General features: G+C 37.9%; 1 protein-coding gene across 1 annotated transcript; it reads left to right on the top strand.

Annotated features, from left to right (window-relative positions):
* On the top strand, window positions 1-21176 carry fes (FES proto-oncogene, tyrosine kinase). Its single transcript, XM_030159883.1, has 18 exons — window positions 1-429; window positions 1833-2006; window positions 3005-3101; window positions 3231-3414; window positions 4915-5052; window positions 5161-5280; window positions 5413-5535; window positions 6634-6829; window positions 7146-7226; window positions 8033-8242; window positions 10790-10912; window positions 11232-11285; window positions 14642-14760; window positions 15879-15973; window positions 16142-16265; window positions 17758-17915; window positions 18045-18167; window positions 19675-21176. Exons 1-18 carry the CDS (start codon window positions 205-207, stop codon window positions 19815-19817), a joined length of 2487 nt encoding a protein of 828 aa, XP_030015743.1. The 5' UTR covers window positions 1-204; the 3' UTR covers window positions 19818-21176.
* Window positions 21177-21886: the final 710 nt, after the last annotated feature.

Raw genomic sequence — 21886 nt, 5'->3', positions numbered from 1 at the left:
GGTCTCTGTACAGTTTTTTTCTTCACAGGGAAGTGAAACGCTCGCTGGTTACAGATAAATTACAAGTCGTGGTCATTTGCAGCTGCTTCATCAGCGTCTACAGCCTGTTTCTGTCCTACTCCTGAGAGGACAAAACTGCTGCAGGGTTTGCTACTGACATCAGGTCTGTCTTCAGGAAACAGAGCTGGTTGTTAATGTTCAGAGATGGGTTTTGGGGAGGACCTGCGGTGTCCACAGGCTCATGCAGCTGTGATGCGGCTGCTGGACTCAGAGCTTCACCTGATGGAGGTCATGAAGAAGTGGATGGGGCAGCGGGCGAAGAGTGAGCGTGAGTTTTCAGTGCAGCTGCACCACATGGCAGCCATGGTGGAGAGACTGGACCGGCCTCAGCCCAGTGCAGGACTGGACCACATCAGCCAGCTCAACAAGGTGAGGACTGAGCACAGGAACAGTTTTCAATATAATATGACATTAAAATATTATAAAACTCATTACCAGCATCAGCCTCTTTTACACAAAACAAAGTGTAGAGTTGATTTGTCTTATTAAGTGTTTATTTAACCTTACTTAAGTGATTTATCAGCATTTATTGTAATATTATCATCTGTATTTAGTGTTTTTTTCAGTGAAAATCATGTATTTTCCTATATTGAATTTACTGATCATATAGATGTTCATAAAAGCTCAGATTAAAGTTGAAGGGTTTTATATTAGAAACAGAGGAAACTGAAGAAAAGGTGACTTTTTCAGCAAAGATATCAATAACTGAACATAATCCAGTTGTGTCCATCCACTGTCACTGATCCAACTCCATGGGTTTTACTGGTGAATCAGTGTTGTAGAAGATGACAGTGTTTCCACGTTCACTACGGAGCCTCTGAACGTCCAAATGGGTCATATCTAATGACTATGAAAGGTATTTAGTGGATTGACAGGTATTAAACATTTACAACAATCGTAGGTTTTGGTTGACGGTGGATTTTTGGGTCTTTATCGGTTAAAATTAATAAAGACTGAAATGTCCCTGAATGATACTGAAGTGTCGTAGTGGGAGGACAAATTTACTTCCCAAATTTTAGTCAAACTTAATTTAATGAGCCGCTTTAAACAAAACTATTTCATTTTCAATTCCTTTTCTTGTATTTTTAGGAGAACCTGAAATGTGATCAGAAAAAGTATTAGGAAAACAGTTTTACCCAAAAAGAAATGTTTTATTTTGTCATTCAGTTCATTCAATCCAATGTTTTCATTGTACACCTGATGTTTTTCTTCTTCTTTTTTCCCCCTTTAGTCATACTGTGTTTAAATATTTAATATTTTTAACTATTTCTTTCCTTATACTTGTTCTTGATGAGTGTTTTAAAGACTTAGCAGGAGTATTTTGTTTGTACTTGAATGACTTGTATTCAAAGCACTGGTGGTTTTGGCAGCTTTTCTTCTTTGTGTATTAAAATCTCAAAGCCAAAATCCTTCAGGCAAAGTAATAATTTCAAGACTGACACTGAAATGCCCTGATTAAAAATGGAAGAATAATTAAGACATAAAAAAGTGAAAAATGATGTCAAAAAATAAAATGTCAAAGTGTGTCTGAAGGAGGACTTTTTACTGGAGGTTTTCCTATTACTATTCCTCTGCCATCCTTGAAATCAAAATAATTTTTATAAACAGAAGGTTTTCACATCCCGATTTCATCTAATTGTCTTTGTGGGAAACAGACAAATTTGGATACGGTTAACAACCTGAAAAACTGTAGAACAACATTAGCTGAGGTGCGCGTCTGTCATCCTGTGATTTCCATTCATTATTTCCCTCCTCTTTAAATGTTCTGACAGTCGTGGGGAGTGTTGGTCTCTCAGACGGAGAATCTCAGTCAAGTGATGAAGAAACGTTCAGAGGATCTTCTGGACGGGCCCATCAGTAAACTGACTCTGCTCATCAGAGACAAACAGCAGCTCCGTAAAACCTACGCAGAGCAGTGGAGCCTGTTGAGGCAGGAGCTCAACAAGGTGTGTAACTTTTAGACTCACACATAAACTAAAATACGCCGCAACTTTTACTCATAGACCCTCTGTACTGCAATAACACTGTTTCTTTAGGCATCAAATATTGACTACATTCTTCCTTCATATTGATCTTTTCATGTCCTTCCTACGTGGTAAAAGTCTGTGTGAAGAGCACACTCTGCTCCCACAGTCTTCCATCCTTTCATTTTGCTTTTGGTCATATTTCACTGTGTTTCATAACCCATCATGGACTTTCAGAATCATACACTGACCTTGTACAGTTTTACATATTCATGACCACTATGTGTTTCCTCTTTTATTTGTTTTCTGACAAATGAGTGAATAAAAACCTGCATATTTTCCTTCTCACTCTGATAAGGAAGCTGTACTGTTGGTTTAAAATGTGTTTGTTGACTTTTCCTGTTTAGTATTTGACATGCTGATGAGCACTGCGGTGGTGGCTTTATAAATAGACAGCAGTCAAATGAAATGAGGTTCAATAAACTGGAAAGAAGGTCTGCAAATGCATTTTGATGCAATATCAAACTAGCTGGTGCTCCACACTGTTTTTTATTACCCAATTACATCACGCAAATGATGTGTTCATTTTCAGTGATCCGTACTGGTTCGCAGTGTGTCAGGCCATTTGTTTAGTTAAATTTTCATACTTTGCTGTGCAGACGCAGCTGGTGGTTTTGGTTGTGTGCGTACCAACTGATAATAGATGCTTCTGTGATTAAACATTAACAACAATGTCAGAGATGCTATCAGGTTGAGGCTTTGTTGAATGCACAACTGCCAAGAGACCAACAAAGGTCAGATCATTTCCTCAAAAGTTTTCTCTCGTGTTTCATGTTTCACTGCCGTGAAACATAACAGGCTGCTGTCCACTTCCTGTGTCATATCTCGCCTAAAGTAAAAAGTAAACTAGACATTAACCACAGTTGTAACTTGTATCTTGTCTTCGTGTTATTGTGCTGTGTGTTTGCTCACTGCTTCAGGTCACCCAAACTGAGCTGGAGAGACTGAAGAGCAGCTACAGGCAGGCGGTCAGAGACGCAGCTCAGGCCAAGAGGAAGTACCAGGATGCCAGCAGAGGTGTTTGTTACCAGCACTGCTCACTTCTGTGAACTGAACCACTTTAACAGAAATGGAATAGTCCACAGTTAAGCTCTCTTTGTGTGACCTACTATGTTTTCTCCTTTCGTTTTGTGTCCATGTGTGCAGATAAGGAGCGAGACAAGGCTAAAGAGCGATATATAAAGGCATCCCTGAAACTCTATGAGCTGCATAATGAGTATGTTTTGTCTGTGAGAGCGGCTCAGATTTACCACCAGCACCACTACAGTCAGATCCAGCCGGCGCTGCTCGACGCTCTGCAGACCCTGCAGCAGGAGATGGTGCTCATACTGTAAGATCAGCGCCTACAGACTGCAGTTTTATTAGAACACATTGGCTTCCAATGTGCTCTGATTGTGATGATACAGAGGGGTTTTTTTGTTTTTTGTTTTTTTCTAATAAGATAAGCCCACTGGTGTAGTCTTACCATAACAGAATCAGGCTGCTTTTTCAATATGTGAAGTAGTGGTTAAAGAAGAACAAAGAATAGCTGTCTTGTCTTTCTATTCCACTTTTTAAGAAGACAAATCATTATTTGTCAGTGTATGGTACATGTGGACATGCACCATACACTGAAGTTGAACCTCTGCTTGTGACCCATTATCAGATGAACATGCAGAAACACACCACGTGCTGCAGACCAGGAACAGTGGGTTGCCATGTGAGGCACCAAATGGGGGATTCATGCAGAAGCAGCTTCTAGATTTGGGAGAATATTTGACCACTACTCCTCATATCTTGAAAAATGGCTGGATTCTGAGAAGTTTCCACCAATCTAAAAAAAATAGTTGCTTTTATATTATTATTAAATTATGAATAAAATTACTCTTTTTTGACTCCAAAATGTCAGCATTAGGACGTGGAACTATAATGAAGACATGAATTGTATCTGAGGACATCATAGACTTATCTGTCCTTGACTAACCTCTTTTTTTTAAACTTTATTCAATGCTGTTTGTAAAATTTTAGCCTCGTGCGACAATTACCGTGTATTAGACTGGAAATTTGCTTCAATTATCTTATTGCTTAAAGTCAACATTTAGTGGCAGTGATTTATTTTTTGATAATTTGTATTTATGCAGTTTAGTTGCCAGTATTGGCAGTTTTTCTTGTTTGCGCATTAAAAAGCTCAATGCCAAAATCCTTCAGGCAAAGTAATAATTTGAATATTAACACAGAAAAGCTCTTAAAACTGAGAAAAAGTATCAAGGACTCAAAACTGTGAAAAAAAAAAAACAAAAACAAAAAAAACAAGAAAATAATTATTTGTATTTAGTGACTTCTTTTGGTACAGTGTGTTTGATGGTGGAGCTGTCTCTGAAACAACCAACATGTTTACTGTGGTAGAATAGATATTGATTCCAGTATTATTTCAATTCTTTGCAACCTGCAAAAAAAGCAAAGACGAACTGCCAACTAGCACTGTGTTGAAGCTGACCTCTGTTACCATGGCAACAGTCAATTAGCTGAAGTAGTTGGGCCGAAGGACAAAAAAGGAAAACATAGGTCATAATATGTGGCTTGTTTGTGGGTTAATAATAATGTGAAACAAGAAATAGAGTGGGCTCCTTTTGCCCGCAGTCTCAGTATTTGTTTATATAACCCTCGAAATAAAATGAAAATAGAAAAGTTATGCTATAAAGTTAGTAATAATTGTACTGCACAGGAATTAAAATTGGTTGCAGAATGTGTTTATCATGTGTTATTTTCACTCACTCTCTTCCTTGTATTTTTTTTATTTTTTATTAATCAGTTTATTTTTTTCATTTGACATCTGTCACCTCTGAGCCAGAAAGGAGATCCTGCAGGAGTATTTTGACATATCCACTCTGCTCCATCATGAAGTGGTGCAGATTCACAGAGAGATTTCTTCTGCTTTAACGGTCATCGATCCTCACAGGGAGTATGACAGCTTTATCCAGCAGAACAGGTATGCAGAGGCAAACCTTCAGCTCAGATGTTAACAATGTAATCATGGAGCTGCGTCCTGCACAGCAGAGATAATGTGGACTGTGTTTATGTTTGTTTGCATGGCCAGGTCTGTGGGGGAAATTCCTGCATGTGTAGAATTCGATTGCAATATTCTGGAGGACTGCGAGCAACTGAACCCTCGAGAGATTGAACTGAACGACCTCACGCTTGAGACGATCCAGCACAAGTGAGAATAATGCAATTTTATACAGATTACTACATATCAGTTTCCTTTTTCTGGAAATGCCACAAATACTTCTTCTTCCTCAGCCTTAGTTGTGATTGTTTTGCTCTGATTGATGCCTCTTCTTCTGCTCAGGTTGACAGCAGTGGAGGAGGAGCTGCTGGGCCTCGCACGGACCCTGGGCTCCCAGCAGACGTCGGTGGAGCAGCTGGAGCTGGATCTGGAGGCCGAGAGGGAAGGTGTTAAGAAGGGCCAGAGGTGAACAGATTGAAAGCTAAAATCAGCAGTGCTCTGGTGGGGTTTTCAGAGGTTACAGAAAGCTTTCAAAATAATGAAAACAAAAGTTGAAACACAGTACGCAGGACTTTCCCATTATCATCACATCTTTGCTGGGTGCCAGCTAATAACCAGTGTGGTCTCAGAGGAGAGAAAGTGCTTTATAAATTATAATACAGCCCTGTGGTTCCAGTTATGGAGCTCTGTCCCCTCATTTCTCTTGGCTGATGAGGCTGTCTGAAAGTGGAAAAGGTTTAAACCCTGTGGGAGTGGGCGAGTCATTAACGAGCTCCTGGAGGACAAGTGGAAACACTGTGTGGAACCATTTGTTTATTTACCAGAGGTTGATAACTTTTAAAGTCTGCACATACGACGGTGTTAGCAGTAGAGAGGTGAGGTGAAGCACAGGTTACGTGGCTCTTTGGTCAGGAAAAGTTTTCTAAATCAGCGGTGACACATGATCCTAGTGACCTACGTAAGCTCTGGTGGTAGAGATCTGTGTACCTGTGGAGTGACTGATGAGCTGATGCTTTCACTGAGGTCCATAATAAATGATATAGTTAATGACTCTTTCTTTTTCCATGTCGTTTTGGAATATTTTAGTGTGTTTTGTTTTTTCATGCAAAGATTTAAGTTAAGGAATATCATGCTGTTTTCAGGCAACATGAGATTAATAAAGATGGGTAATTAATGTCCATTCAGACTCATAGAATCACTGCCCCAAGACTGAATTAAGAAGTTAGTAAGAGAGGAGTCAACTCAATTTGTTTGGAAATCCTTCACTGCAATACTGTACTGTGTGAATTATTGTGATATTTTGCTGCTGAAGTGTCAAAATCTAACCATTTGTTTTCCATTAAACTAACAGGACTCTTGGTTCATCTGAGGGCTACTTCCCTTTTTTGCTAAGGCTTTTGATCAATCGTACTGACTCCCCAAAAACCATCTAAACCCTAGTTGCATTAGGAGGCTTTTCACTGATGCTGTTGTGCTGTTTGCACTGTCAAACTCTGTTGCATATTTTACTGATTTCGACAGTAAATAATGTAAAGTGTACTGCTTCTGTCATACGGAATTCAGGGTTTACCAGTTCAGTAAAAGACATGCGCTGGAGGAGTGTCGGCAGCAGGTCGCTCTGTCTCAGGGAATGAGGGCCAAACTGGAGGTTCAGAGGATCGTCCTAAAGGAGAAACTGGATCAGCTGGGCTCCAAAGAGGCTCCGTCTGCTCTAAACCTGGACGCAGACACTGTCTCACTGTCGTCCGTCACAAGCAGTGTATGTCCTTTCCTCTTATGTCTCCAATTCATTTTGTTTTCTGCTCAATATTTGTTTAGTCAGCCATGTAGTGACTGCACAGAAGAAGAATGAGGAAGAGAGGGGGCTTATTGGATAGATTTTACAGATCAGGGACTCATTCCAACTAGGCCAAACCAAATATTCACAACTTCATAACAGCATTGTATTTTTAATCACACATTAATTATGATGATATGAAATTAGTGCAGTGATGGATGTTCTTGTCTGGAGTATTGTCAGCTCTTATAACTTTTTACTGATGTGCTGCTTTTTTTTTTTGTCTTTTTTTTTTCAGGACCACAGCCAAGCTTCTTCCAAACTCTTGGTGGATGGGATCCTAAACAATCTGAGTGGCCTCTTTAAGTCCAAATGTGAGGTATGTGAATTTCAATAAATCACAATAATTCTGCAAGTATTTAGTATTAATTCATACAGTTCAATGTATTATATTGGTTTCTGTGGGGCTACTTTGCTAACACTACACACTGTCTATGTTCTGAAGGACAATTTGTTCACACTGAAGTGCATTTCCTTTCCTCATTTTTCTGCCTCCCTGCCTTTAACTGGTATGTCTGTATTTGCTCACTGAAATCTCTTTACAAACAATTCTCCATGGCCCAGCTCTGTCAGGAACATGATGTTTCCTGGGGTTTCGTGTTCCTGATGGACATCAGTGAGCTTATACAAGTCATCGTTGCTGGACAAGTTGCTACTTTTGTAATTCAGACTGACCTAAAACAAAGTTTACTGTCTGTCAGATGGTTTACATTTCATCATTTATCATTGCCAGCAGATGATTGCACACACACAGGGATGACCCAGCTGTGCTGAACACAAACTCTCAACAGCCAGAGCCTGGAGTCATTTTTAAGCTGTCAGAATGATCGAAAGTGACTGTGTGGATGCTGTAAAAGATAAAGTATATATGTGCTGGATTCATGGCTTTTGCACTTAGTGACGAGTGAGATATGGTTTCTTTCTGAACCAGTACTCTGCTCTTTGTGGTTCCCTGAAGGCATGAGAAGTGCAGCTTGACTTTAAAGCATTACAAACTTTTCTTTGAAGTATCTATATATAATCTCTGCAGAATCAACCAAAAATCCATCCTTTATCACTTCCCCCGATTGTTTAATTATTCATGTCCACGCTAAAGATTCTGCTTCTGTGTCTTCCTGCCTCCAGGTGCTTCCAGGCCTCACCCCGGTGTTGGAGGTTGAGCGTCCTCTGGAGCAGCAGGAGTGGTACCACGGGGCCATCCCCAGACTGGAAGTTCAACAGCTATTGAAGAATAACGGAGACTTCTTGGTGAGGAAGAGTCAGGAAAAGCAGGGGTATGTCCTGTCAGTGCAATGGAACGACTGCTGCAAGCATTTCCTCATTCAGCACACAGATGTAAGTAAATCTGCTTAATGGCACAGACTGTCTTAGCTGTAGTAGAAGCTGTACAAGTTCACTCACATCATACTATTTGGAAAAATATACAAGACTCCAGGCAGTATTTTAAATACTTAATGCTATGTTTGCTTCCCAAGGTTGTCTATATGAGTCTACTCTGTAACAGATGATATTTCAGACAGTGATATTTGCTGCAAATAACAGACTGAAGTTAAATGTCAAGAACACTCTGCAAAAAGGATTATTTTTCACAAAAAAAAAGTAATCTATTTTTATGTCTAACTTTTGTCTTTTGATATTTCATACATATTCTTTATATAATATTCATACATATTGTGTATTCTAATAATGAGACCACTTGTACAACTTCTACACTCATATTTCTTTTGTTTGTAATAACTTGTTTACATTTTTGGCATTTCTTTCTAGAGTTATAATCTTATAATTGCTAGAGATATTGGAGTTTGAAGAGCTGCAGAAATGTCAAATGCAGTTACACTGTCTACCTTGGTTCTTTTCATTTATTTAAAGTTACTGTATGAATGAATGACTGACTCAATCAATTGACCAACCAACCGACCAATCATTATTTATATAGCACATTACAACAACCTATTTTGACCAATGTGCTTCACAGCATTAAAAACTAAATGAGAGATCAATAAATACAAGAAAAGTAAGACAATAAAACACACTAAAACAGAGAAATTGACAAAATGCTATTATGTTCCAAAAGTCATTCTAAATGAATAAGTTTTAAGTGATACCTGTGACACCAAAAGAACGATCAGCCCACTGTTTGTACCCTGACCTCCAAAAGATTTTGCTCAGCAGAATGCAGAGTTCTGCTGGGCTGGCGAATGGTTAAAATCTCGCATAATGATGATGCAAAGCCATTAATTGCACTTAAAACAAACAACACAAGCTTAAAAAGAATTCTGAGCTACAGTGTGAACCAGTGAAGGCGGTAAAGAACAGATGTGATGTGAACATGTGGGTTTGTCAGCAGGCGAGTGGAAGCATTTTTCACAAGTTGCCAGCAATACAGATCAGACTGATTAGTTCCAGCATACAGTGCATTACAATAACCAAGCCTAGCGCTAATAAAAGCGTGGATGGCTTTCTCAGGCTCACTTCAGCCCAGGAGGGGCTTGACCTTAGGCATTATTACCCTTTCATACAGCTTTGGGAAAATGGGACCAGAATACAGTATCACCATTGGGGCCTTTGTGATGAACCACACAGTGAGTGGTCAGTGCATCTGTCAATCAACTGTCTTTATATATAAAACTATAGCCGTGCCCATTCCAATGTGCCCAATGGAACCTAACTAGGGAAAAAATAATCATGGCAAAGAAAGTTGTATGGTTCACTGGATGATACGCATCACCAACACCAACATGGGTGTTACTTTGACACATTTTATCTTGTGTTGACAGAGGTGAAAATCACTACAAGTCTGGTCATATGGAAGTAGCAGAAACACACATGAACAGACACCTTTTACCACAGTCTGTGACTTGTATATTTTTCAATGTGTATTTTAAGTAAAATTTGTGTGATAATTTACAAAGTGTTTTGTTTGCACATTAAGAATCTGCTGCTAAACAGAACAGAGCTGCTAAACTGATTTTCATTGTTCCTTTAACTGTGACAGTAAAGATTTATCTGTTGTATTGTATTGTATTGTATTGTATTGTATTGTATTGTATTGTATTGTATTGTATTCTATTCTATTCTATTCTAGTTTCTTGACATGAAAAAATATCTTTTAACAGACAAACATCATATGAGTAAATGAAAGCATAATTCAAACAGAATCAACAAGTGGTTCCAGGCACAACAAACCCCGCCCCTCACACGTATTGTAGCTTATTTTGGCATCGATCCAGCTGATGACATCATGTCTATGGGTGTGCTGATGTCACCATATCAATTGCCTTTATATATGTACCAAGTCTGAAGTAAATTGAAACAAAATTGATGTTTTTATAGATATGAAATTTTGGCCATTATAAGTCAATGGGAGAAGAAAAAAGATTTAAAAATTCGTAAAAAAAAAAAAAAAAAAAAAAAAAAAAAAAAAAAATTGAACTTTGACCTATTTTTCCCAAAATGTAATGAGATCTGTTCTGGGTCATTGGCAATCTATAAATCCAATTCAATATGAATTCAACCAATAGTTTTGCTGCTAGAGTGTAAACAAACAAACAAACAAACAAAGAAATAAAGAAACAAACCAAACCAAAAACAATACCCCTTGCCTCCCCTTTGGGGGGTGGGGTAATAATTTGTCCTTTGTCACTGACTACAATAACATTTTTGTCTGAATTAGGGGTGAGATTTGACCTCTCTGCACGTCTATGAAAAATATACAAACAAAATCAAACTGTGACTGGACTACATCTTCTGTCCTTACCTACATAACAGTCAAACAGAAAGGATAATCTGTTTTTTTCTACCTGTGCAGCCTGTAGATGATTTACTCCTCATCTTGTTTGAAGTTTATCTGCTTCCTTTTCTTGTTTGCATGTGTGTCAGTAGAATCTGTATCGTCTGGATGGTGAAAGTTTCCAGAGTATCCCACAGCTGATAAATGATCTGGTCTCTTCACACCAACACGTCACCAAGAAGTCGGACATCGTGCTGAAGAAGCCTGTACTGAAGGTGCTGTAACTCGCAGACACACTCATATGCATACCGCTGAACACACTAACTGCTTATGGTGCTTTTTTCCTCTCTATATTTAAACTCTGTACATTATGCACAGTAAAATGTTATTCCAGAGCTATGAATTTAAACAAACTGTTTAAAAGTAAAGTGCCTCCATAGTCAACATCGATGAGCATAATGTATGCAAACATTAACCGACCCTATAATGACTCTCTTTCTTCTTTATAGCTCCTTTTTTATATCACTTCTGCTCATTGTGCAGCTTTAACAACACCACTGTGTGTGTCTTATTGTTTGTTCTTATACCTATTAGGATAAATGGGTCCTGGAACATCGTGACATTATCTTGGGGCCCCTCATTGGACGGGTGGGTAAGATTTACTATTGACATGTAGACAGACTTTTTTTTTTTGTTCTGTTAATGTGTGTTTGCATGTTTCCCAGTAAAATCTACAAAAACTGTGGAAAATTGTTTGTACAAAGGAGGAAGTTGTGTCACAGACTTAAAACTAGAAGCACTCATTGAGCTCAGACCTCCACCAAGGCAGATCAGTGACCCCCACCCCCGATCACCACCAAAATTTAATCATTTGTTCCTTGTGCCAGTATCAACATTTCCTGAAAATTTCATCCAAATCCGTCCATAACATTTTGAGTTATCTTGCACACAGACAGACAGACAGACAGACAAACCAATGCCGACAAAAACATAACCTCCTTAGCGGAGGTAATAACTTGTTGTACATTGCATATCACATTTAATTGAGCCATAACATCTTAATGGTGTTATGTCACTCACTATACACTTCAGCTGCCAGTATCAATAACTTCATAAAGAATATTAATGTTTATATCTCTGTACATCAAACACCAATCCTGTCGATACTTTTAAATAATTCAGGTAAAATGTAATTTCTCAGCTTTTCACTGACAGCAGATATGATCCATTTGGATGTTTAGAGGCTCTGTAGTGAACATGGAAACACCATTTACAGCATTGATTCACCAGTCAAGCCCATGTAGTTTGACAAATGACAGTGGTTGTAAATGTTTGTTTTTAGTTAATGATATATATTTGTTGAAAAAGTCACTTTTTCTTCAGTTTTCTGTTATAATACAATAACCGTAGAATTTACCCACGTTTACCTGGCCAGTAGGGAGGCACGGTGCATGTTCTGTGTGTTCTCCTTGTATCCAGGAACTACAGCTTCCTCCCACCATCCAAAGACATACAGTAATAGGTTAAGTACTTAGGAACTGTGTATCTGTATTTGTCAGCCCTGTGATGAACTGGTGACATGTCTAGGGTGTACCCCACCTTTGCCCTTTGCTAGCTGGGATAGGCTCCAGCACCCCCAAGACCCTTTTGAGGATTAAGCAATTTGAAAAAATGAATTAATGAATACATGGTCAGTAAATTAACCCTTTCATGCATGAATTATGAGAACCTTAATCAATGTTTATTTCCTGAGTGTTTTTATTCCTCTTTAGGCATGAAAAAAACAATGTGACTGAAATTTTTTTTATGAATCATTTTTCATGGAGTTAAAAAAATGTCAGCTTGACACCGTGCGTTTAATTTTTGAAGCAAAGAAACCTGAATTTACTGATATATCATATGAAAACTATGAAATAAAAACCTTTTTAATGCTGCTAATCTGCTGTTTTCTCACATTATAACATACTCTAATACTAGTCATTACTTATTTCATGGAAATAATATGCAAAAAAAAAACAAAAAACAAAACTTTTTTGTTAAAAAAAACAACAGTTAATTGCAGTTTAGTAACAATAAAAAGCAATTGTTTCTTTTTTTTTTTAGTTTAGTTTATTTTGAATATGCAACAACACAAAGTAATCTTACTTAGTCCTTAGAAATAAAACAGGTAGTAAGAGGTCATGGAAGAAAACAAAACAAAACAAAACAAAACAAAAAAAACTTATACATGACATCATTTGCACTTTCGAAAAGGAGTGGGAGGAAGTATAATTTATTCAATCCAACCCCATCAACACTCAAACATGTTACTGCAGATCAGGTTTATACAGAACAGCAAAGTTACAGTAATGGTCTGAATTACAGTGGATGGGATGATGCATAAGTGTTCACTGTGTTGGCTGATATGGAACTAAAACAACAAAACCCATGAAAATACAACAGAACAGCTGGAGAATAACTGTCCACTGCAGTGACCACTATGCATGAAAGGGTTAAATATAGGAAAATACCTAGATTTATAATAAAATGATGAGTCACCTTAGAAATATTAGTCATAAGATTGTTCAGCTAACACCAGACATAACCTTATGCAGTTTAAAACTCTACACCGTCTGTATTATTGTAGGACCACAATTCATAGGTTTTCCCAACAACATCGCCACTTTGCAACAGGTGTAAGCCGAGGGGACGCTTGCTCACATCTTTTGCCCTTGTGCCAAGTTATTTACTTACTTATCTGATATATTTCACTGCTTCTCTAGGGCCTACAGGAAGATTTAGATCCCAAGTCCTCTTGTAGCTGTCTTAGGTGGGAAGGGTGCTTTACCTTTGTCTAATACATATGAAGCTGTATCTGTGGGAATGGTTGTGGTGAAAAAATTAATTCTGGGCATGTGGACTTCTGACTCTGCACCAATTTATGAAATGTGGCTGAGGGAAGTGGGGAATATATTACATCTTGAAAAGATTAGATACAATGACAAATCAAGACTCTTCCATGAGATCTGGGACTCTTTATTAGTGTTCATTCATAGTGAAGAGTGATTCACCCCTGCTGCTGAGTACACTTATACTATTTTGGTATTATAAATGTCAATTTCCTTTTTTCTTTTTTTTTTTTTTTTTAAACATCTTTCCCATTCCTTTATTGTATTGTTTATATATCAACCGTGATACTGTTTTTCTGTCATATGCTCATGTGCTTTGTTTATGCTATAGTTAAAATAATAAAAAATATGCCAAAAAAAAGAAATGTTAGTCATAGAGGTGTCACCACTAAAAGAAGTCTTTAAGGGTTAACAGTAGCTTAGAACTTTTAAATAAATAAATGTAAATGTCCTTATGCCAGATTAATGCTTTTCTACCTTGATGATATCCAAAGCTCTTTTATATTGTGGCTCATTCACCCATTTGTACTAACAAATGCACACAGTCTCATGGGCTTCAGTGTGTTGCCTAAGGACACTGTGACATTTGCACAAATGTAGGAGATTGAACCACCAGCCATCTGATGTATAGACAACCTGCTTTACCGCCTGAGCCACAGCTGTCTAAAAAGTAAAACACATTTGGGTTGAGAAACACCATATTTTAATACAGGATTAGACCTGAATCCTATCATTTCACCCTGTTTCAGATGGCAGTGAAAAGTACTTAATCAGTCTTTTATTGGTGCATCTACTGAAGTACTGTGCTGAAGTACAAGTTTAATACTCTGCTTTTTACTTTGATAAATGTGTCTGGTCAGTGTTGTAAATAATTAAGAGTGAAATGCGGCTTACACATGGTTGCATCAGTGGTACAGTATTTACGATGAGCCACAGGCGTTTTTTGGAGGAACAAGTATTTGACTTAGAGTGCTCCAGCTGATAACACATTTATATTTTAGTTGGGTGGGACTATGAATGCAGAACTTTTACTTTTAGGAAATTAGCTTTAATATATGCATTACACATAGATTTAAGTAAATGACTGAGTATGTCTTCTTTCACTGCTGTGTACAGGGTAACTTTGGGGAGGTCTACAGTGGACATTTACGCTCTGATAACACCCCTGTCGCAGTGAAATCCTGTAAAGAGAGTCTGGCTTCAGAGCAAAAGAACAAGTTCCTGATGGAAGCCAGGTTAGTGTTAACACACAAACACATGCATCTATCCTTGAGAACACTCATTAATATAATGCCTGTCTAATCCTTTACCTTATCCTTAATTATTAAAACTAAATGCCTAGCGCAGACTAAAATTACCTTATAAAGACAGATAGAAGTAAAGGTATAAATCTTTATTGGTCTCATGATTTGTCTCAAATGCAAAATGAACATCCATGCATCTCAGTGTATCGCATCCTCAGTTTTTGTTATTACGGCACATTTGTTTTCATCAGTTAAAACCAGCAGTCGGGTAAGTCAAAACTTTTATTTACAAAGTGTGTTGAAGACAGTAACAGCCTACCAACAGACTGGGGCGACCATGGCTCAGGAGGTAGAGTGGGTCATCCAATAACTGAAGGGTTTGCAGTTTGAATCCTGCTCTGTCCTAGTCACATGCTGTTGCGTCCTTGGGCAAGATGCTTTACCCATTCAGTGTCTCTCATACTTGTGTATGTGTGAATGCTCAGTGGTGGTTGGAGGGGCTGCTTGGTGCGAATTGGCAGCCGTGCTTCTGTCAGCCTGCCCCAGAGCAGCTGTGAATACAAACACTTTGGGTGCCTTGAAAAGCGCTATAGAAATCTAATCCATTATTATTATTACCAGTATCTGTGTGAGCAACTCATGTCACGTTTCCATGTCATTTGATGAAATTACATTTAAAGGTCGCCTTTATTGTCTCATTTGGGGAAATTTGTTAAATGGGAAGTTTTCACATAAAGACTGATAACAAAAGGACAATACTGAACAACAGCATTAGCAATACCTAATAAAACTTACAACCACAGGGAAACTGAAATATTCAAGACTGTAAATGTGTCCTGACTTTAAAACAAGTCACAACTCTAAAATGTAATGATTTACATTATGCGGACTTGACCCTTAATGCATATATGTATCATATTATTCCTATAATACACTTGCCTTTGACTTACCCTTAACCTTCTCCTTCTCCTAACACTCACCTTAAAAAAAAACTCTGACCCTATTTACAGTGAAAGGAGCTGAGTCGCCATATGTGACAGCTTTATATTCTCCGAACATCAGTCGTCCTCATCCATAAACACGATACTGTCCTCTCTGTGCTCCTCCAGGATCCTGAAGCAGTACGACCATCCTAACATAGTGAAGCTGATCGGGGTGTGTACACAGAAACAACCTATCTACATCATCATGGAGCTTGTTCAAGGTGAATATCACTCTGTCAGACACATCCTCTACATCTGACAGCCTATTCACCTGTACAACTGCAACACTTATCACACCATTATTGCTTTTGCACTTTCATCTTCAATTATCACTCTGTATGTTTTTTTGTTTTTTTTTCTTTTTTTTGTGTGTTTACACATTTCATAAGGTGGTGATTTTCTGTCCTACTTGCGCCATGAGGGGCAGAACCTGAGGCCTAAGACGTTGGTCAAAATGACCGGAAATGTAGCATCTGGGATGGAGTATCTGGAGAGCAAGAAGTGCATACATAGGTTGGTCAATTAACCCATCTTGTGGTGTGGTAAATTACCGTTTACAGGTTAGTATTTGAATTTAATCTATATTATTAGGACATTTTTATCTTTTTTGTAGTTGGAATTCACATAATCTGAAACAATATTAAATAGGCATAATAAATAGACATATAACAAATGTATTTTTTTTTTGTTAATTTTTGATACTACTGACAGGATTTCTCCTAGATAAAAATATATTTTGCAATCTGCACAGTGTCAGACCTCGAATAATGCAAAGAAAACAAATTCATATTCATGTTTGTCTCAGGGAGAGCTCAGAAATCAATATTTGGTGGAGTAACACTGAATCTCAGTCATAGTGCTTATGCATCTTGGCACGCTCTCCACCAGTTTCTCACATTACAATTCGGTGCTTTATGCCACTCCTAAACATCCCTCTTGAGCTTCCATCCCTCTTCCTTTTGATCACTTTCCAGACGTTTTTCAGTGGGGTTCATGTCTAGAAATGTAGCCTCTTAATTTCTCTTTTTTTCTGGAAACATATACACTGTATAAATATAAAGGAAGATCATTAGATGTTATACAGCAAATACAGTGTTACACAAGGGAATGTTCCAATGAAAAGTAATTTTATGTACTGTGTAATTTAGTTTCTACAAGAACAAGTGCAGTGCAAGCAGATGGATTTTGGAGCTTTTGGCTGCAGCAGCATTATGCACAATAAAAACCGTCATTTACTTCCCCAACCTTCACTTCAGTTAACTGCTGAGAGACACTTCCCCATATGCTCATATCACCATTACACCACTGAAATTAAGAATAAAATTGATTCTACGTCTGTCCCCCTAAGTAGCTTCCTCATTTTTATAAATACATGTTGGCTGAGTGATGTGAAAAATGTTCTCTTTTCGCTGACCAACATTTTCTTTGCACGTTTTTGAACAAAGCAAATGCAGGAAGACATATCCAGTACAGTATAGCATGATAATGATGCAATGTTAAGCATGGAATATGATCATTAATTGCAGTAAAACTGAACCGAACATGGGATTTTTTTTTTTTCCTGTATAAAAGCCCATGTTCTGTAAAGGAATAAAAACTGAATGCTGTGAAGCTTTTGCAATATTTTGAGGGATTTGCTGACTGGGAGCGACTGCTGTGCTTTTCATGAAGCATCAGTGGAGCTAGTCTGTAAGCTGAGGAGACATGAGGTTGTGACATCGTCTCATTACAGGAGCATTGTACGATTTGCCCAGTGGGGACAGATCAGAGCTGGCTGCTGGTAGCTGTGCGGGCTGTAGCGCTGCATGTCAAACTGCTTCACATACAACACCAGGGACATGACAAGAATGTCTGTCACTACATGTTCCTTTTAGTCCTGTCTTTTTACTCACTGTCTTTCATTCCTTTGGTGCATTGCATGATTTTTTTCTCTTTTGCATTCATTTTTCATCAGCATCTATGTGCACCCCTCTGACGTCTTACTCCCTCTATGTTGCTTCCTAAGGGATCTGGCTGCAAGAAACTGCCTGGTAGCAGAGAACAACATGGTGAAGATCAGTGACTTTGGGATGTCCCGCCAGGAGGATGACGGAGTCTACTCTGCAGAGGGCGGCCTCAGGCAGATCCCTGTCAAATGGACTGCACCCGAAGCCCTAAACTATGGTATGTCACAACTGCTCCTGTCCTGCTATCACAACCATTAAAGATTTCTCCCTCCTACCATCCACCCAGGCAATCAGAAACTGTTAGGTCTGTGACTTTGCCAATGCTGCCCTCTGCTGGTGTTTTCAGGTCGGTATACCACAGAGAGTGATGTGTGGAGCTTTGGCGTCTTATTGTGGGAGACGTTTTCCCTTGGAATGACACCATACACAAGCATGACCAACCAGCAGACAAGAGAAGAGGTGGAGAAAGGTGAGAACTCATGACTGACAGAATGGTGGAAGACATACAGGGGTTGGACAAAATAATGGAAACACCTTCACCTCAAGATGATAATGCCCCAATCCATACAGCTAGAATTGTTAAAGAATGGCATGAGGAACATTCTAATGAAGTTGAGCATCTCGTATGGCCGGCACAGTCCCCAGACCTCAACATTATTGAGCATTTATGGTCAGTTTTAGAGATTCAAGTAGGACGTCGATTTCCACCGCCATCGTCTCTAAAAGAGTTGGAGGGTATTCTAACTGAAGAATGGCTTAAAATTCCTTTGGAAACAATTCACAAGTTGTATGAATCAATACCTCGGAGAATTGAGGCTGTAATTGCCGCAAAAGGCGGACCTACACCATATTAAATTATATTTTGTTGATTTTTTAAGGTGTTTCCATTATTGTGTCCAACCCCTGTATTCAGATCCTTGGCTTAAGTACTTAAAAGTTTTACATTTGAAACTTTACTTGAGTAAATGTATGTAAGTACATCAGAAAAATGTACTTAAAGCAGGACAAGTAAAAGTAGCCATTATGTATTAAAATTGCCCCTGTCAGTGTTTCACTGTTATAATTCATGTTTTTGGATTCATTTTACTGTAAGAGATGGTTAAATTTGAGCATGTGAACAACTTCATAATCTGCTGTTACTGAATCTAAAATGTTGCATATGTTCTATAAGATCAGCTTGTATTGTAGAGTTATTGTCCAGGAGAAACACATATCTCCAGACAAATCAACTTTTCATAAGCTCAGAAAAACAGCACATTTTGTTCTTTGTGCCAAGGCATTTTCTAGCAAATCCAAGAGTTTTTAAATAATTTATTCAGCTAGAGAATGAGGAAGAATTCAGCTAAATACATGAAGGAAAAGTGTGTCCTTTTTCTGCATATTTTTCACTGGCAATGGGATGAAAACTAATACAAAAAAGGAACTGAAGCTGTCAAATAAATGTCTTGGAATAACAGTGTAACATTTGCCTTAGAGATATGATCAAAAATAGAAATATAAAGCTGCATAAACTTCAATCCAATTCAAAAAACTTTATTTGTTACCAGGGGGCCATTTAAAGGCATGTATAATCAGCATGATTACACAACACTTTTATGCAACCAAACCAATCTAAAATAATAAAATAAAGTAAGAAGAAAATCATGTAAAATATGACATATAATAAGAACAACTATGGACAATAAATAACAAACTTGCACCACAAATATTTAAGAAAAAGAAAGAAAACACAGATTGAACTGTCCACAGAGGGTGTAAACCTGTGACTGTATGGATACGGTATGACTGAATGTAAACATGAGATGTGCATTATGGGAAATTTTATGTAAATACGACTACAAAGATAAATGTGCTTAGTTAATTTCCACCACTGGTTGTCACTGTGTCTCTGTTATAATAACGTCTGTCAAACTTTCACACACTTTGCAGGTGACATATAAGGAGAATCCGTTTTTAATGTACATAATGTCTTTCAGGATATCGCATGCCTGCTCCAAACGGCTGCCCAGTGGAAGTGTCCAGGCTTATGACCAGCTGCTGGCAGTACGACCCCAAAAACAGACCCTCATTCAAGAAACTTCGTACTGACCTTGCCGCCATTTACAAAAAAGTTGTATAACATAAGACTGTTTTGCTGGACATTGGATTTTGTTTGTTTTTGTGTGTTTTATTGTTTATTTCAATAGAGAAAATAATGGGATTTAACTTTTTTTTTTTTTTTTTTTTTTTTTAGTCAAACAAAAGTGGATGAAAAAATATATTTAAAATAGTAAGTGCAATATTATTACTTCTGCTTCTATTTCAGACTACTTGGCGTTTTGCATTGCAGTTTAAAAGACATGCAGGCTCTTTAACTGCAGCATTCCTGTGTCTTTGTTTCTTTCTCTGTCTGCGTTGCTCCTCCTCACCATGAAAAGCTATTTTAAACCTGTCTCCTTTAAAAAAACACACGAATCTGTCACATCTGTCAACACATCTAAATATTATGACATAACAACTGAAACATTATACCACAGTGTGTTTTATCATACAAACCACAGATAAAAACTGTCACATCAACCAGAGCAATGACGTGACGAAGACAAACATTTAATCAGAAACGACTGAGGGAAAATGGCATGAACAGGTTATGTCCATTTGGGTGGAAATTGTTTTAATAAAATATATTCCCATTGAATAAAAATGTACACGACTTGGACAAAAAAGTCCTCACCTGGATTAAACTAAACAAATAGCTCTAATCCCTCCATTACGTAATTACCACAGTGATTAATATGTTTGAGCTCCAACAAGTTCTTTAACCCTTTAACTGATGCAGAAGCTTCTCAGAGAACATAAAGAATGGACTGTGTTTCAATGGAAAAAGGTCATGTGATCTGATGAGTCCAGACTGACCCTGTTCCAGAGTGATGGTGCATCAGGGTGACAAGAGAGGTGGATGACGTGATTACCCATAATGCCTAGTGCCTACAGTACAAGCCTGTGGGGGCAGTGTTATTTATGATCTGAGGTTGCTTCTGTTGGTCAGGTCTAGGTTCAGCAGTATTACATGTCCAAATAATGAGTTGAGCTGAACCTGAATAAACTGAATGACCAGGTCTGAACATCAATACGCCTTTTCTTTCCTGATGACACAGACACACTCCATTAGTAAACGTCAGCTCAAATTGGTGGTGGTTCAGGGAACATCAGACATCATTTCAACACATGGATTATCCACCACAGAGTCCAGACCTGAACCCCACTGAAAATCTTTGGGATGTGCTGGAGATAACTTCACCCAGTGGTCCGACTCTCCCATCATTAAAACAAGGTCTTTGGCAAAAATTAATGGAACTACAGATGGCTGCAAATGCTGTGATTTATTGTGACATTGCATGCAACGGTGAAGGCATCCCATAATCAAAGCTAAATTTGATCCAACAAAATTTTGTGAGTGCCTTTTTTGGCAGTTTATACATACCCTTTATTTAACCAGGTGAGGTCCTCAGTGAGATTAAAACACTTTTTTCCAAGAGTTATCTGGACAAGACAGGAGCACAGACACAGTAACAGTTTGTTCAGAACAGGGGTGTCAAACCCATTTTAGTTCAGGGGCCACATACAGTCCAATATGATCTAAAGTCACTCAGACCAGTAAAATAGTAACATAATAACTAATTAATAATAATCCAAAGTTTCCTCTATGTTTTAGTACGAAAAAAGTAAAATTACATTATCAAAATGTGAATAACCTGTACAACCATATAGCTACAACCTGAAATTTCTTAAGAAAAATAAATGCAATTATGTCTCAACTTATTATGAACACAACATACAGATCACAGTAGATCATCTACAAATGCACAAAACATTTAGTAACAGGCATTATAATGTTAAAATTGCACTTAGTTTTCTTAAGACGTTTCAGGTTGTTCATATACTTTCAGGTTATTCACATTTTACTGTGAAAGGATAGTTTGTAAATGTCAATAGTTTCATGATGCTATTTTACTTTTTTCACATTAAACCAAGAAGAAAATTTGAACGTGTCATTATTCATAGATTGGAATGCAATTACTTTACAGCTTGAGATCAAATTGGGCTGCATGTAGCCCTTGAACTAAGATGAGTTTGACACCTTTGACTGTTAACATCTTCAGTGTAATTTTTGCATTTGGTAAATTCATCCCATGGGCTGGATTAGAA

This window comes from Sphaeramia orbicularis, chromosome 3 (genome assembly GCF_902148855.1).
Source record: "Sphaeramia orbicularis chromosome 3, fSphaOr1.1, whole genome shotgun sequence".
In the NCBI taxonomy this organism is placed as follows: Eukaryota; Metazoa; Chordata; class Actinopteri; order Kurtiformes; family Apogonidae; genus Sphaeramia; species Sphaeramia orbicularis.
Note: the sequence above shows the minus strand (reverse complement) of the source record. Positions and strands in the feature narration are given on the sequence as shown.

Coding starts and splice junctions, on each gene's coding strand:
- fes (XM_030159883.1), top strand. CDS start 205: ATGGGTTTTGGGGAGGACCTGCGGTGTCCACAGGCTCATGCAGCTGTG. Junction 3,415..4,914: donor CAGGAGATGGTGCTCATACT/GTAAGATCAGCG, acceptor CCTCTGAGCCAG/AAAGGAGATCCTGCAGGAGT. Junction 14,761..15,878: donor AAGTTCCTGATGGAAGCCAG/GTTAGTGTTAAC, acceptor GTGCTCCTCCAG/GATCCTGAAGCAGTACGACC.